Here is a 17,560-nt window from a genome sequence, read left to right as displayed (position 1 = left end):
CTGAAAGTTTTAACTTTATTATATCCAAGTGTTAATTCACAAACATTTGATGTTTGAAATGGTTTCTCAGGTCAATGTATAGCAACTATACATGCCCCTTTAAGGTAGTATATATAGTAACAGAGACTATACAAGTCAGCCAATTGATATTGTGTTCAATATTATATCTAAAACTAATGTGGACTTTGAGTGATGCTCTTTGAAATTGTTGTCAGATGTGCACACTTACCTCTACTATATGATAACTTTACATTGTGTATATAAAAAACTAAATTATAATTTAGTAGATATGTTAGATAGTAGGTACAATCATGCTGTTGTGATGTTGAACATGTTGATGTGCATTTCTTTTAATTACTAGTATTTATACAATAATGATAATTCAAGTATGGCTGTTTCAGACTTCCTTTAAAATAGAACTGTGCTTTTAAAATAGAATTTATACAAGCTATTAATATGATTGTACCTGATTTTGAAATCTGTCTACAATTTGACCCAATTTTTATGATGAACCTTTTCAGTTGGTCCAGCGCATCATAAAAAGTTATGCAGATCAAATATAGCATTTGTAGGTGATTGTCACCAAGCTTGCAAGAAATATGACCAAAAAATAGTTATCTCATTGTATTTTGAGGAAATTTGTCATAATTTGGCTACAACAACTGGCAATTGTTTTTATCAACATTTGCTTTTTCAACCAAATAAAATGTATTTCAATTTTTTTTTACTATTCAGCTAGCACCATTAATCTTAAATGTAATAATATGAGACATTTTATATTTTGCGACAAAAAAAGTTATTGATCAAAATATTTTCATCAAAATAAAATTTGAAATTAGTTGAACTTATACCATATATTGTTATTATATAAGTCTATGATTGAGCCTTACATTGATTTGACTTTTAAATTATCCAAAACCTATGATAAAAAGATAATATAAAGAAATACATGTACAAGTAAGACATAGTTTGGATTTTATTGCTTTTAGTTAAAGTCATCTTATGTCATTATTCAAGTAACATGTGTCTTCTGTTGATTTTTATGTGTACAATGGTGTCATATTTCATAGTTCATCATTTAGTTTATGGAATTGAGTTCTGTATATTTGTATATGTTCAGATTATGGTTTTTGTTTAAATTCTGACAACTTTCATTTTCTTATTGTAGGTTGATGGACATTATCTCTGTAAATATTGTGAGAAAAGTTTTGCACACAGACCAAATTTAAGTCGTCATATTAGTGAAAAACACAAACTTCTTCGCTATTTCTGTCCATTCTGTGACACATCTTTTATCAGAAAGACCCATCTTACCAAACATATTCCATCATGCCCAAGTAAAGTCAACACATAGTTATGAATGTGCTCAGTGAAGAATGTTACTTTAGGTTTCATCTGCTCAGAGTTTCATGTATAACATCAAGTGGGTTCACAGTGACATGTGATTACAAATAGAAGAGAGTGCACCCACAATACTTTTAATAGGCAAAAGCTGACAATTTTACAATATTGTGGACTATTCCTTAACTCATATTCAGTATTTAGCTAATTTGACGGAATGAATTACACAGTGTTAAATACAAATTTTTTGGAATTCTTCCGGTATTCATGTTTTTTATATATATGATATATAATAATAATGAAATTTTCATCATCAGTAGAGTTGGTTTTGAAACAGGAGATAAAATGGTAAATGTGACCCATATGTGTTTTGTGCTTACCACCTTGAAATTTTATTCAATAAGATGGAAAAACATTTTAAACCCTTCTGGTCCGTAGTATTTAAGTTGTAAACATGACTGTGTCTGTATATATGCAACAATAACAGAAACATCCTTATAACATTAACATTCAATATAAGCCTCTTGTGACCATATTCCTTTAGCACTGGTAGCATATAGTGCTTGTGTACAAAACATTATCCGCATTTCGACTGCCAAAAATTATCCCGGACGTGTGTGGTTCATTATATTGTATCTGGGGCACTGATAGCATCGATTCAAATTTTTAGTCCGATGTACGGGCTTGCTGTGCCATTTAAACTAAGGACTTTATACAAAACATTATAGCTTATATTACATTTATATCATATAAGTTAAAAATAAGGCTCTTCTGTCCCTATATTACATACCTTAAAAACTGATCTAGTATAAGGCTCTCTTGTCCCTATATTACATACCTTAAACACTGATCTAGTATAAGGCTCTTCTGTCCCTATATTACATACCTTAAAAACTGATCTAGTATAAGGCTCTCCTGTCCCTATATAACATACCTTAAAAACTGATCTAGTATAAGGCTCTTCTGTCCCTATATTACATACCTTAAAAACTGATCTAGTATAAGGCTCTTCTGTCCCTATATTACATACCTTAAAAACTGATCTAGTATAAGGCTCTTCTGTCCCTATATTACATACCTTAAAAACTGATCTAGTATAAGGCTCTTCTGTCCCTATATTACATACCTTAAAAACTGATCTAGTATAAGGCTCTTCTGTCCCTATATTACATACCTTAAAAACTGATCTAGTATAAGGCCCTCCTGTCCCTATATTACATACCTTAAAAACTGATCTAGTATAAGGCTCTTCTGTCCCTATATAACATACCTTAAAAACTGATCTAGTATAAGGCTCTTCTGTCCCTATATTACATACCTTAAAAACTGATCTAGTATAAGGCTCTTCTGTCCCTATATTACATACCTTAAAAACTGATCTAGTATAAGGCTCTTCTGTCCCTATATTACATACCTTAAAAACTGATCTAGTATAAGGCTCTTCTGTCCCTATATAACATACCTTAAAAACTGATCTAGTATAAGGCTCTTTTGTCCCTATATTACATACCTTAAAAACTGATCTAGCTTAAGGCTCTTCTGTCCCTATATTACATACCTTAAAAACTGATCTAATATAAGGCTCTTCTGTCCCTATATAACATACGTTAAAAACTGATCTAGTATAAGGCCCTTCTGTCCCTATATAACATACGTTAAAAACTGATCTAGTATAAGGCTCTCCTGTCTCTATATTACATACGTTAAAAACTGATCTAGTATAAGGCTCTTCTGTCCCTATATAACATACGTTAAAAACTGATCTAGTATAAGGCTGTTCTGTCCCTATATAACATACGTTAAAAACTGATCTAGTAATAAGGCTCTTCTGTCCCTATATTACATACCTTAAAACTGATCTAGTATAAGGCTCTTCTGTCCCTATATAATATACGTTAAAAACTGATCTAGTATAAGGCTCTTCTGTCCCTATATTACATACCTTAAAAACTGATCTAGTATAAGGCTCTTCTGTCCCTATATAACATACGTTAAAAACTGATCTAGTATAAGGCTCTTCTGACCCTATATTATATACCTTAAAAACTGATCTAGTATAAGGCTCTTCTGTTCCTATATTACATACCTTAAAAACTGATCTAGTACAAGGCTCTTCTGTCCTAAAAGATAGAAAACTTATCTGGGTTAAAACTCCCCCGTCTCTATTAGAACACGATTCCTGTATCTCCATATAAAGGCGGTTTTTCCCTGCTCCCTGTGAAATTAAAGACTGTAGAAAAACCGGGCGGGTTTTTTTTTTAATTTGAAAAGAAATGGATAGCTGAGTTATGTCCGAAAATCAGTAACAGGCTTCTATCCATTCGACTCTTTACTTATGAGGTATAAAACCAACTTAACATTTGCCTTTCAAGATTATAAAATTCAATTGCAAAATAGAACTGTATTCTCTGATTGCAACAATCCGTATCATTGAATATTCAAATATTCAATAACAATTTAATAGATTCGAAATTCATATAAATAAAATTAATGCCGAATTTGTCAATATTTTAACAAATCTTTATTATCTATTTCAGATGAAAAAACGTGACGATGATTTACCATATGGATGTAAAATCTGTGAGAAGAAGTTTACATTTCAAACCAGTTTACGACGTCATATCCGTGAAAAACATTTGAATATCCGCTTTATTTGTCCACACTGTGGAATGACATTCACACAGAAAGTGTCCCTGTTTAACCACGTTGAATATCGTTGTAAAGGACCAAATCCCGTTACTTTCATGGAAAAAAAGAAAAACGTTGAAATGGAGGACGAAGGTTGAAGTCATGAAATCCTAATTCTCAGTGAAAAGACAAGACTTTACTGATGTAATGAACTTTGCCCTATGCATCGAATTTGTTTGAATAATAATAGAAAAAATACAAATATCAAACAATATAATGGGTTTGATGAATATAGCAAATAAAAATCAAAATAACATTATACTTTTAGTTTGATAGTATTTTTTATACTTCCAATTGAAATGGGTGGGGGTCATGGGGGGAAGGCGTATATTTGCGTCACCCATGTTTACCGGCCCGTCCGTCCGTCAGACCACAATTGCTCGTAAACACTCTAGAAGGCACAATTCTTGAAACTTGGAACCATATTGAAAAATCGAAAAATATTTTGTTTGGCCCTTATTCTTTAATTGCTCGTAAACACTCTAGAAATTTGACGAAACTTGGTGTGAGCTAGTGTTTGTAATGACCCAAGGATGAACCGTATTGAAAATCAGAAAAATCGAAAATAATTAGTAATATGAGTTATTGCCATTGTTGATGAAATGCTCGTAAATATTCTAGAAGGCACAATTCCTGGCGGAATTTGACGAATGATTGTTTGTAATCACTCAAGCATGAATCCCATAGGAAATCAGAAAAATATTTAGTATGAGTTATGTTTTAAAAACGCGTTCAAGTTTTTGCTTGTAAACACCGGGAAGGCGCAATTCTTGACAGATTTTAACGAACGTTGGTGTGAGTGTTTGTAATCACCCAAGGATGAATTGAAAATCAGAAAAATATTTAGTATGAGTTATTTCCCTTGTTCTTGGAACACTAAAGCAGGCACAATTCTTGACGGATTTTTGACGAAACCTAGTGTTATTGTTTGTAATATCCCAAGGGCGAACTATTCTTGAAAACGCGTTCAATATTTAGCTCGTAAACACAGGGAGTTCAATATATTTCTTTAAAGATAGAAAGAAAGAAATAAAGAAAGAAAGAAAAAACTATATTTTACAAGGATAACAACTTGGGTTCACAGTTAAGGATCCTTCCTTCCAGCTAGTCCTTAGCCAAATCTCTTGGCTAATCATCCCGGATTATCGGCTGGCTGTATATAGGACACACTAGAAAATGCTTTAAGATTCTATTAAAGGGATTGGGATTGTAAAGAGGATTTATAATTTCTCATGTGTATACAGTGTACGGGAGAAAGCGATAGCATCAATTTGCGCAAGTCCAATTTTCAATCAGACGTCATTCTGCAACATATGAGGCCCTTCCTGTTTAGTGGTCATCAAACTTTTTTTATCAAAGTTTTTATATAAAATATTTTTTCTATGATATACAGGGTTCATCCCTGTATTTTTATAAACAATTTCAATAAGAATTGTGACTTCCTGGGTGTTTAAGAGCTATATGTTTAAGAGCTATAAACAACCTATTTTCATATACAACCTATTTTCATATTAAACTATTTGAAATAGAATGATTGCAAGGAAAAGAAAATATATAAAGGTTAACGTGAAGTTATGTATGGAACTGTAAAAATAGCAGCGCATCACATCATCTTATTATTTTCAAATAGGGTTCTAGGTGTTACCCCAATCTGTACCAGAAAGAAAAAGCATTATACAATCTTACAATGGAACGTGATCGGCTAATAAATAATCACAAATGAACATTAAAGGAATACTACGTCTTAGATTGAACAAAGAATTTAAGAATGCCAATAAGAGCATGTAGCCTATACTCATCAGTAGATATAGCCTACCTGGTGTCAAAAATAACATAACAGGATCCTTATATAATCCATAAATCCCCAAAAATATGCAACTATTGAAAAACGCCTAATATTAAGATGCAGAAGCATCGACCTCAACAAGCAGAGGCATCGACCTACAAGGTCATCAACCCCATGTCTATGCTTGGTCATCGACCTATAACCAATCATTATTGATGTGACAAGTAATGATACCAAAAGAGAAAATAATCAATTGTCAATTTAAAACCCTATAATACCGTATGTAAATTAGGCAAGCTGAAATTGGTGGTAGAAATGCTCGTAAACACTCTATAAGGCGCAATTCTTGACAGTTTTTTTGACAAACCTGTTGTGAGTGTTTGTTATCATCCAAGTATGTACCCTATTGAAAATCCGAAGAATCGACGTAGGATACGCTGAAAAGTCATGGTTCACCATTCTCGAAGGTCAATCGTACTTCAGTCTCAGAAACAGGAATTGTTCAGCTAAGCTAATAGTAAGTATACTATACTATAATAAGTTATAGTGTTCACAGCTTACCGTTGAATAATATAATATATACCTTAATTTCGGGCACCCTCATTTCCAGGCAGTTGATAACTAGTGAAAGAAGCTAATGGAAATTTAAATTCCTAGTTTGAAGTATGTTTCATGAATGTGAATTTCTAGATTCTAGAGATTATTATATTACAAAATCCAACCCCCTCCACCAACTCTTAAATGTTGATCTACTTAGACTATACAGTGGCTTAGAATTGCCTCATACGGTATCTTCTAGCCATGGTAGCCTCGATCTTACGACTGACCCTCTCCAACTCTGATTCTTCTCCGTCAACTTCGTCACCTTTAGTATACATACGAACTTTGTATTCTTTTTGTCCTGTCATGAGCTCACTGAAATCAATGTCTCCATTCCTATCACTATCTAATGAATGTATCAAACGATCAAGCTGCCATTCTGTTAATGGGATATTCACCCTTTTCATTTCTCGTTTAAATTCTTCTCTTGTCACCGATTTACTCATATCTTTATCCATGTTAGAAAACATTTCCAACATTCTGATGTTTTGTAACCGCATGTACACGATCAAAATTAAAAATGGATCTTCGTTATCCAAAGAATCAGACTTTTCTTGCTTCTTCTCTCCACCAAATTGAATGCCTTCTCTAATAATGGGGCCATGATAGAAATCGATATTCCTGGTATTTTTTAATTCCTTGGCTCTTGCAGGGAAGTTTTCTTTCACACTCTGGTTACCCAAATCAATTAGTTGAAGAGGTATTTGTTCGTGGCTCTCTATCATTTTCAAGAGAACGTCACAACCATGCCGTGAAAGTTGATTCAGAGGCAGCTTCAATATCTTTAAGGTGGTGTTCGTGTGGAAGGCTTTCAGAAGCTGACCCAAGCACAAGTCTGTGATTCTGTTACAAGACAAATCCAATTCCACTAAGGTATTATTTTCACATAGCGACTCCCCAAGAGCTATACAACCCCTCAGATTGAAACCATTCCAACCAATTCTAAGAACTTCTAACGTAGTGTTTTCTAGTAAACTTTTACCTATAGCTACAACTCCAGACATTCTTAGATGGTTCCAACTCAAATCTAGAACTCTCAGAAAATCATTCTTAGCTATTCCTTCTGCAATCACCTTTCCTCCCATTTCTTGAAAGTTATTGTGACTTAAATTGAGTTCCATTATTGAGTTATTCTCTTCCAGTAGATCTCTGAAGTATATGGCATCGTCTTCGTTGAAATAATTTCCAGAAAGATCCACTTTTTGAATGATAGTATTGTTCATTAGTTCATTACAGATTACTTCGGCTCCTTTCGACCCTAAAGAATTATTGGTTAAGTTCAGTTCCAGCAGTTCTAATTTTTGGGGTATAATGGATGCAACTATCGTGGCTCCAGCTGCTTTCAATTCATTTGAATCAAAGGTCAGAGACTCTACGACCACATTTTTCACCAAGGCAATTGTTAATGCTTTCACTGACTGTGGTGAAATCAGTTGATTTTTAATGCAAAGTCGTTTCTGGTTCAGACCAGTGTAGATCAATTTCATGGTGTTAACCTTGAGTCTTCTACAAGCACTGACGTAGGAGAGTTGTGAAATACTGCCTTTTAAGGCACTACCATCATCATAGTCCCCATCACCTACAATGGAATGAATATCAAATTTATCTACCATTATAGTTAAATATTATTATTATAAAAATTATCAGACGACTGATCTTTCAGCCTGTCTCTGCCGAAATATATCAGTTGTTTGAAGATAGCAGTGTGAAAATTGATTGTACAATGACGATTCCTGTAATTTCATCCAAATAAGCATGCTGGTTATAAATATAAAAATATAGAGTGGTATTCCGACAGGTAAAGCTAAAAATTATGATTACGTCCATGTGGGAACCCGGGGTTGTGCTCCCACAACTATTATACATATACAGTCAAATGGAAGAAGTAGGCCTAATCAAATGTGTTGAATTTTATGATGTTCTGCCAATGCCTTAACTCTTCCCACCGTGATGAGTTCGTTAATCTTTATCGGTTTCTTTATTAAGACAGTGGGTTTTCCGGCTCCGCGAGAGTTTCTAGTATGATAGCGTTTGAAATTCGGAGAACTGGAAGCCAAAAAGAATGGGACCTGGGTTCTGAGATTTTTCACAAGGTTCAAAGATAGCATAACCTACTATCATAATTATAATCTTCAAATTCTTTATCCAAATCTTCCATTCTAATCCAATGAATTTTAGACTTGTTGGTAGCCACTTCAGGACTTTTCGAAACAGGCTGCTCAACTTCAACTGGTTGCTTCTTTCTTTCAACTAGTTTTCCTTCCTTCTTTTTAGTTCCACCTGATAATCGATAATCATTAGCTAATGTTTTAGCAAGGAGCTGACGATTGCCGCCAATATCCATTGCAGTTGTGGAAGCCATCTTGTTTTTTTTTATTTCTCTTAATAAAAAATTTCTTTTAATCTTTTAACACATATAACACAGTGAAATGTTCAGTTATCTAAATTCTGCCATTTCTTAAACCGCCATAAAACAAGTTCTGCATCGCAACGGCACAGGACAGTATAAAATATCCCGTTCTTCTAACAAATATTATTTGTAATCGCTTTACTTGGTTTGTAACAGCGTGAACTTGGTCAAGTAACTAAAATAAAATGGTATTCACAACCAAACAACCTTGTTCAGATTAATTTCAGGGATTTAGCGATAATCTTTGGCTTTAATCCTTAACCAACCAATTATTATAGAGAATTAATAGTTGATATATAGCAAACATATTTATTAACAATAATCCTTTGTAATTATGATAAAGATCTGTGTTAAGTAAATTAAAAAAGTATTATTCAGAAATAATGTTATTAGCAATGTAGACTGTCGTAATAACAAACCCTGTACAATAGTGGCGTCAAGTATTCTGAAATAAGCAAAATAGCACGACCTGCATGAAAGCACCACCTGCAGCCACAGTTCTTACCGTGATTTGAATAGTTGTTAAAGAATTGGATGTAAAAGTCTCAAGTTGATAGGAGAAGGGCATCTACTGCAGCAGAATTATCAGCCTGTTGATGTGCAATAATGAAAGATTATCACCAACAAAAGAAGACACGTACCATCGAAGAACAATATCACTTTCATCAATTTCATGGTTTAATGCAACCTCATATATCTGATTAAAAAATTATCAGAAGTTTATTATTTTCAGACTGACAGTACCTCTACAAGTACCAGGACATTCGGCAATCTTCGACAGTTTTCTTAAAGCTGAATCAGTTGCAGATTGCTAACGTAACATAACGGTAGGTTGCTTGGTACCAGGACTGCACTAGACCTGTACCATTAGGAAGAGTTATTCTAATTCTTTCTTTACCCCATCATAATATTTATTATTTTGGTTTTTTCCCAGTGCTGTAAGGTTGGTTGACTAGTGGAAAACAATGTGACGGAATTCTTTAGCTGCTGTGCAAATAAATCAATGTGCTATTCAATAATTTTAGTTATATTATATATTTTATGCAGAACACACTTCAATGCATTCAGCTAACTGTTTAATAAAGGAAATTCCAAAGATATATATTGTGGCTACCTCCTCTGCTCCCTTTTGGCTCTGCCACTAAATACCACATATTCCATGCATGATAAATTTATTGTTAAGCCAGTAAAGGACACCTTCTATTTAGGACCCTTAAACTTAACTTTCCCTCCAACTTAAAAGCCAAGGTAAAAATGTTTGAAGTAGTGAGCACCATGTTTTATTATACAATTACTTGCATAAGGGTTTTCAAGTAGTTGATAAAATACTCGACGACGACTAGTGAATAAAATACCACTGACGATTTCGACTAATTCTGACGACTTCGGGACCTAATAATGGGATGTATTTTAAGAATTGTGAAGAAAGGTAATAGGTTATATTGTTTTTAAAGCTGAAAGGTTGAATAGTTCTGTGGTTGACATCTAATAAAGGGATGATAAATCATTTACTTAGCAGTATCACATGCGTAAAAGGTATTGAATAAAATCTTATCTTGAAGTTAGGCTATACGCAGGCGACATTATTTTGGCAGTGTAATTTAAGTAAATGGTTTTGCCGCTGAACCAATTCGTTAACAACAAGCCCTACATTATATATATACAGATATTTTATTAATAGATATATAAATATCCATATATAAAGGTTTGTTGGAACCTAATGAACCTACTAAATGAATTAGTATGGGAAACAAATATGATAGAAAACAAATCTTCATAAATTTACACCAAATTCAGATCTTCATAAACATCCATCTATCCTGAAGCGTGCGATTAAGTTTAGATTTTTGTCGAAAAGACTGACTTGGAAAAAGAGTTTTGTCGGTGGAGTGGAACAAAAGAGCGGATGCTACAGACTGTACAGGTAGAGCCTTCAAAAATTTCCACCCCTCCTCCCCGCAAATAAAATTCAGATATTTTATGTTCAAGTTGTGCTATCAAATCATCAATGATGTATATAACAAAATTGGAAGGTGTTAAAATCATACGCCTACAATAGAGAGTATTTAGTAAACGTAAAAAATAAATATAGACATAATGAATAATAATAAATCCCTGTCAGTTTCACCTTCAAGTTGTATACTGATAGACAAGTTTTTATAAATTTGAAACGAGGAACACGTTAGAAAACTGTTAAAGTTTCCATGGCGACAACATTTTCAATCTGAAATTATCTGAACTTTGTATTGCATCCTACCTGTAACAATTCTATAGAAACATCATCGAAACGTTGTTGGAAGTAAGTACTATTTTTCTTATTTACCACGTTAAAGTTATAGGTTATTTCTAGATAATATTTTACAAACATAAAAGGTTTCTCTCTGGTTATTTGATATTTTGTGCGGCCTCCATTTGCCTGTAGGCTATATCGCAGCCTGCATTCTTGTACTTTATATACTGTATCAGCAAATCGTCGTACTAAGAGCCTTGACACAAGTTGTCTTATCGTGCAAAAACTCAATAGTCAAACAAAATAAAAAGGAGCTTGATTCTCATATTCTTTACGATTCGCTGGAATCATATCTCTCAAGATTGCAGGCTGTGGTACAGACAGATGTAGGCAACACAAAATATTAAATAGTCAGAGATAAACTTAGCATGTCAGTATCATTCCACATCACTAATCTTTTTTACTTTATGCTGCGGAGGAAGAGGCTCTTATTTCGAAAGAAAACCTGCATATCCCTGTAAATACGAGTTGTAGCTCAATCTGTGTTTTCTTGTTACAGAAACAGCAAATGATGGATATAAACCTTATTCCTAGCGACGAAAATACATTCAATGAAGAATTGGAGAAAATAAAAGGACGCAGAAAAGGTAGTTGGATAACAGAAGATGTGTGTATGACTGATGTTGACGAAATGTTTTATAACTGTAATGTGGCAGATAACTCCGATAATTTTGACGGGCACTCAGAGAGAACCATTTTTGAGTCCATACCACACATCAGATTAGCTGGTAGACATAAAGTGGTAGCCAAGTCAACTCAAGCCAGAAAGGAAAGCGGGTGGTCCATCGAGAAAAAATCAGAATTGTTCTTTCATATGAGTCCTCTTGAAACGGAGGTTAAAAGTCCACTGAAAAAAGACCATTTTTACCACGAAGCGATTTTTCATAGGCCTGCTTTTTTTCAACAATCGAAATATGACTACAAACAAGATTTAGATCACGGGAAAAGGTTAGACTCTTCAAGATGCAATCCGTTCCACCTGACTTCTAGAGAACTCCAGGATATATTTTTCGTGGAATCCAATGAAAATGAATGAGAAATGATATTTCTTGAAAACAATTTTTTCTATCATATATATAAAATATATTGTACGTTGTTCATTTCCAATAGCATCACAGAAATCTAGTATGGTAGCTATCTGCAGCTATAAGCATCCATGTTAGATATTTATTGTCGTGACTTCTATTAACGTTGCCTTAATCAACGATGGTGCGGACTATTTGGCCATTTTCAATCCGGATCAGTTTCAGTCATATTGGATCACATCGTTATGTGTACATGTTGAATATCGTCATGTATTTTGAGCTATAGCAATTTAACACTTCAAACATCCTGTTTAAAGAAAAATATCAACAAGAATCAACAACTTAATCTGAGATCAATGGTGGTAGTATATCTATCTATTTAGCGTGTTTTGATTGTTTTGAACTGTAGCTTAGCTCTTCTCATTGAATTGAAACTTCCTGCTAAGAATATTGTGCAATAGTGTCTTTTGAATCGACTTTATTTATTATTGAACGTATCATTAATAATATATTATTTAACTAAAAGTATTTAATATACTTGAAATAAAGATTATTAGCTTGCATTATTTTTTTAATCTGTGTATCTGCTTCTTTGTAAAGATGCATCACGTAACTTTGGGATCATCTGCACATGCGCGTGTACAGCCAGAACGTTAATAGCAACAATGGTTAAACCTAAAGACCTCCCCTCCCCCAATTCTGAAGCTCTGACACAGTTTGAAACGGAGATTACTATTACTGCCATTCTGAATAGTTTTGGTTGATGCTTTTAATAGACGAATTTTCGTTGTTTTGAGTTATTGCCCTTGACTTAGTAAAAACGCGTCAAAAATGTTTGTGAACACAATAAGACGACAGTTTTTATCAGATTTAAATGAAATTTGGTGTGTTCATTTCTATTGATGAGAACTTGGTCAAGTTCAAATTTGACTATTTCCGATTAACGGTTTTTGAGTTATTGCCCTTGACTGAAAACTCGTCAAAATTTGTTTGTGAGCACAATAGAGACTATACTTTTATCTGATTTTAATAATTATAATAAACGTGGCTTGCGAACGCAATAGAGGTGACTTTTTTAAAAAAGTTTTCTTACATTTTGTGTGTTGGTTTGAATAAAACAATATCTATGACAAGATTTTGTTATGATTTACCACACGTTTACACCGAAAATTTATCAGGGAAGTGGACGCATTTTGATAGGCACCTACTTGTTGTACCACCTGTTAAATCCATGAAACTCAAACGGGCAGAACATACCAATTGAGCACCCACTACATTGGCTCTTTTGTGTTCATTAATCTATACTGAACATCTTCAAACATAAAAAACATTTTATTTTTAAAAAAAAATGCACATAATCTATACACTATTATCACATCTGAAGAGGCTTTTTAAAACATATTAGGAGAAAAAAAACTTTCAGCAAATACATTGGACACTGACATTTGTTCAAAACCACCATGAAACTTTGGCGTTTCATTGCGATTGGTACCTTTTGGAAATCGTTCAGAAGATACAGAACGTGTATCTGTTGATTTTGTTGCCATATCAGTATGACTATTGGGTGTTTGGAATGGGTGATGAAAAGATGAAAATGAATTACCCCCATTCTGACTAGGAACGCCAAAACTAGGAAGAGTGAAAGAAGGAGATTCGTGGATTCTCTGGGGTACATTTCGTGGTTGGTATTCTGCATGCGGTTTGTACACAGACGATGATCTCTCCAGTTGATACCCCATTTGACCAGTTATTGATGATGGCTGTCTTTGGTATAATACTGTTTGCGGTTGGTATTTCGGGGGTGATGATCTGTGTGATGGAGACCTTTGGGAATACCCATTCTGTGGATGATATCTTTGGGAATATACTGTCTGAGGTAGATATGTTTGGGATTGTTTACTCCGATGTTTGTATTGCTTGGAATTCACACTCTGTGGATGATATCTTTGGGAATATACAGTTTGTGGTAGATATGTTTGGGATTGTTTACTCCGAGGTTGGTATCTCTGGGAAATTGCACTCTGTGGATGATATCTTTGGGAATGTATTGGTTGCGGTAGATATGTTTGGGATTGTTTACTCCGAGGTTGGTGTCTCTGGAAATTTGCACTCTGTGGGTGATATCTTTGGGAATGTATTGGTTGCGGTAAATATGTTTGAGAAGAGGAAGATTGAACACTCTGTGGTAGGTATATTTTGGAAGGGTTTCTATAAGTATTTGGCTGATTAGGTTCAGGGTGTGGCATACTTAATCTTGATTTAGAAGAAGGGGCTATATTTAAACTATTTAAGTGATGTAAACCTCTGTGATCGCGATTTCCGAAAACTCGATGATCAGCAAGTGCAGAGTTGTCGAACTCGGAATTGCTAGACGCCATTTGTTGCCTACTAGCGTGGTTCCCTGAACCAGATTTCTCTTGTTTCAGACCAAACTTTTGAAATCCTTGTCCCGAATTCGAAAAGGAATAATCACCCTCACCATGAGAACCAAACTTATTTTGAATGTTTTTCTTTTTATTTCCTTCCTTTGCTGCATAAAAACGATCAGCTTGGCCGGTGCTTTTAGAATGGTACCCAGCATTATCCTTATTCTTAAATTGATGTTTGGCTTTATTGTTTGTGTTTCGGAATTTTTTGCTGAATTTAGAAGTATTTGATGATTTAGAAGAGGAATCCTTCGCTCTGTCCTTTTCTAATTTCTTTCTATCAAAATCCAGTCGCTCATAGTTGTCACCTGGAATAAAAGAGCTTAAAATACTAGTGCTTGGTCTATTATCACCTGTACAACAGACGTGTGACTAGAATGGTTACAACACAATTCTGCAGTTTTGTTTTGCTCAAATATTTGAGTTATGTTTCTATAAATAAGAGGCGTGAATCAACTTACCAATAACCTTTTTCGATGTGTGGAAAACTTTGGACACCTTCTTGTTCTTTACTTTATTTTTATAATCTTTATTGGTATTCTCACCACCTTCTATATTAACAAGTTTCTGTCGTGAAGAATCGTTGCTATTGTGGAATCTAGAAGCATCAGCAAAGTTTCTTTTGGAAGCATTCTTGAATTTACCAGAATTGTGATGTTCTCTGTTGCGTTTCATTGAATCCCCTTGACTTTCTGATTGAGTTGAAGAAACGTTTCTGTCATCACCAGAGTTTCTGTTTTTCGTGAAGTCACTGAATGCACCTGATCGAAATTTGGAATCTCTGTTAGATAGAGCTCGAGATACTCCAACACCCTTAGCATCAGAAGATCTATAACCTTGTCCAGATGAAAGTTTATGTCCTCGAGAACCACCGCGGTGCGTTAAACCTATTTTACTGTACGGTCCAACAAAATCAGACCCACCGTGTTGCTGCTCGCCAAAACGTGATGTACTAGTTCCTTGCTTGCTAGTTTTCAGATTGGAGGAACTTTGACTTCGTCCAAGTCTATCACCCTTTTTATTAGAATATCCGTTACCACCGGCTTTATAATTATACTGGGAACCAAATATACTACTTTTAGCACCATTCTTGCTTTTGGCATTCTGTTTGCTCTTGAAATCGCCGAATCGTGAAGAATTATCTCCATTGAAAGCATTTTGGGCGCTTTCTTTTAAGCCTCTCTGAGATCCTAGACTTCTGGAAGAAGTATCTGATTGTCCTCGTCGTGTTTTATATTTTCTATGTCGATCATGATGGTTAGCTAACTGTTTAGCATCAAGGTGTTTATTCAGTTTATAAACACCGTTTTCTGTTTGCTCTTGGTTGAAGTTTTTATCAAAACCATAATGAATGCTGTCATTTAGGATATAATCTTTCTTGTGATTCTTTTTCTTTAATGATCTACTTGAACTTCCGGATTTGGAACCCATATTCTTGCTGGCCAAAATTTCGTGTTCCTTTCCACCATTAGACGATCTGGTGGCGGCATTATTTGATGCTGTATGATGACCTGATGCCACGGCTCCAAACTGTGAAGCACGATGACCTGTGCCGCTCCCTTGATACAGGCTGCTTCCCGCTGTTTTACTATTCCCATTGTGTGCATCTTGGGCAGTTTTACCACCGTTAAGAATTCCTTTCCCGGTCACTGTGTATTTGTGTGCATTAGCATTTTGGATTTGTATTGAATTCTTATCACTGTCTTTAGAATCCTTCCCATTTTGTTGCTGGACATACAAAGCGTCTATGGTCACAAGTGTTGTTAAAATCAAACACAGTAAAGGTGATTTCTGAAAGAAAAATGACATTACATGATGAAATATGCATTTGGTACACAACCTTTTCAACTAAATTTGACTGATAGCGTTAAACACGAAAAATAGTTGAAAATACTTAAACATAACGTAGTCGACGTACGACAGCGTATTCGAAAAGTATTTGAAAACACCTTTGCTTAATCTTCAAGGCGTGGCAAGGCCTTTAGGAATAAAAAACCGCGGCTTATAATCCCTAGTTAACGATTAAAGTTATATTCTAGACTTAATGTAGATGAGAGGTGTCATGATCGAGTGTCGAGGTAATAATTTCATATTTAATCTTAATTACAAAAATTAGCTATGATTTGGATTAACTGTGAACAACAAACATTGAAAAGGACTATTATAGGTGCTCCTCAAAAGAAAAAAAGCGTTAAAAATGTTATAATAAGGTTTAATCCTTCTAATACGTTTTTTTTAATATTTTTTCAAAACGAACAAATACACTTAATTAATTTCAATTAATTCTCAACAATCTGGATTGACCTTCGAAAGTAAATTGGAATGGTAAACATATTCTTATTTAAAAAAATTACTCCCGCAAAAGTTAAATTCAAAAATCATTTTTGATAGAGTTCCACCTCATTTTACATAATTTCTCATATTGATACAAATTTTCTTAAAGAGAGTCCGTCTAAGCTACAATTTGTCTCCTTTTCATGAAATCAACAATAACCCACTCGGACGTTACCAATGTTGGCAATAGAGGTCTAGACACATGAACAAAGCGTATGTCAGTCAATGGCTACCATAGGGCCGGATTGAACCAAGTCAGCTGACCGTACAGACTGAAAATTATTAAATTTTCCATTAACAGGCATTAAATTAATTTACAGAGGGTCTCAAAATGCAGAAGAGCATAAATATATGTTGACAAAAATCACGTTGGAGAGGTCCCAACTACACTCATCCATCTTGAGCCACTGATTTCAGATTTTCAGTCTGAAAAGTTAGACTCAAGATTAGATATTGATTAGGTATGTACACATACAAATAATAATAATAGAGAAAGAGTAAAATGTCTTACCGTTCTGTTAAACATCTTGCTATTGAATGACCGGACAATATTTTCTTCATCTTAAATTTTATTGTCAAAGAGTAATAAAACCAGAAATAATGTTAATTTAAATTTTAACCCCTGTAAATGTCCAACCATAAAATTACATTGTACATTCT

At 34.2% G+C, this 17,560-nt stretch overlaps 3 protein-coding genes across 3 annotated transcripts; 1 reads left to right on the top strand and 2 right to left on the bottom strand.

The window, feature by feature from the left end:
- Positions 1–1,180: 1,180 nt before the first annotated feature.
- On the top strand, positions 1,181–4,127 carry LOTGIDRAFT_117494 (hypothetical protein; the record flags this gene model as incomplete). The annotated part of the gene is made up of 2 exons (XM_009055933.1): positions 1,181–1,342; positions 3,879–4,127. Coding segments are annotated over 2 exons (411 nt in total), but the record flags the coding sequence as incomplete, so codon positions are not given.
- A 2,593-nt stretch (positions 4,128–6,720) lies between these two features.
- Positions 6,721–7,980, bottom strand: LOTGIDRAFT_63811 (hypothetical protein; the record flags this gene model as incomplete). The annotated part of the gene is made up of 1 exon (XM_009055892.1): positions 6,721–7,980. A coding segment is annotated over one exon (1,260 nt), but the record flags the coding sequence as incomplete, so codon positions are not given.
- Positions 7,981–13,969: 5,989 nt separating this feature from the next.
- Positions 13,970–14,347, bottom strand: LOTGIDRAFT_87051 (hypothetical protein; the record flags this gene model as incomplete). The annotated part of the gene is made up of 1 exon (XM_009055905.1): positions 13,970–14,347. A coding segment is annotated over one exon (378 nt), but the record flags the coding sequence as incomplete, so codon positions are not given.
- Positions 14,348–17,560: the final 3,213 nt, after the last annotated feature.

The sequence above is a fragment of the Lottia gigantea genome (assembly GCF_000327385.1).
Source record: "Lottia gigantea unplaced genomic scaffold LOTGIsca_26, whole genome shotgun sequence".
In the NCBI taxonomy this organism is placed as follows: domain Eukaryota; kingdom Metazoa; phylum Mollusca; class Gastropoda; family Lottiidae; genus Lottia; species Lottia gigantea.
The sequence above is the reverse complement of the archived record's forward strand: the minus strand, read 5'-3'. Positions and strand labels throughout refer to the sequence as shown.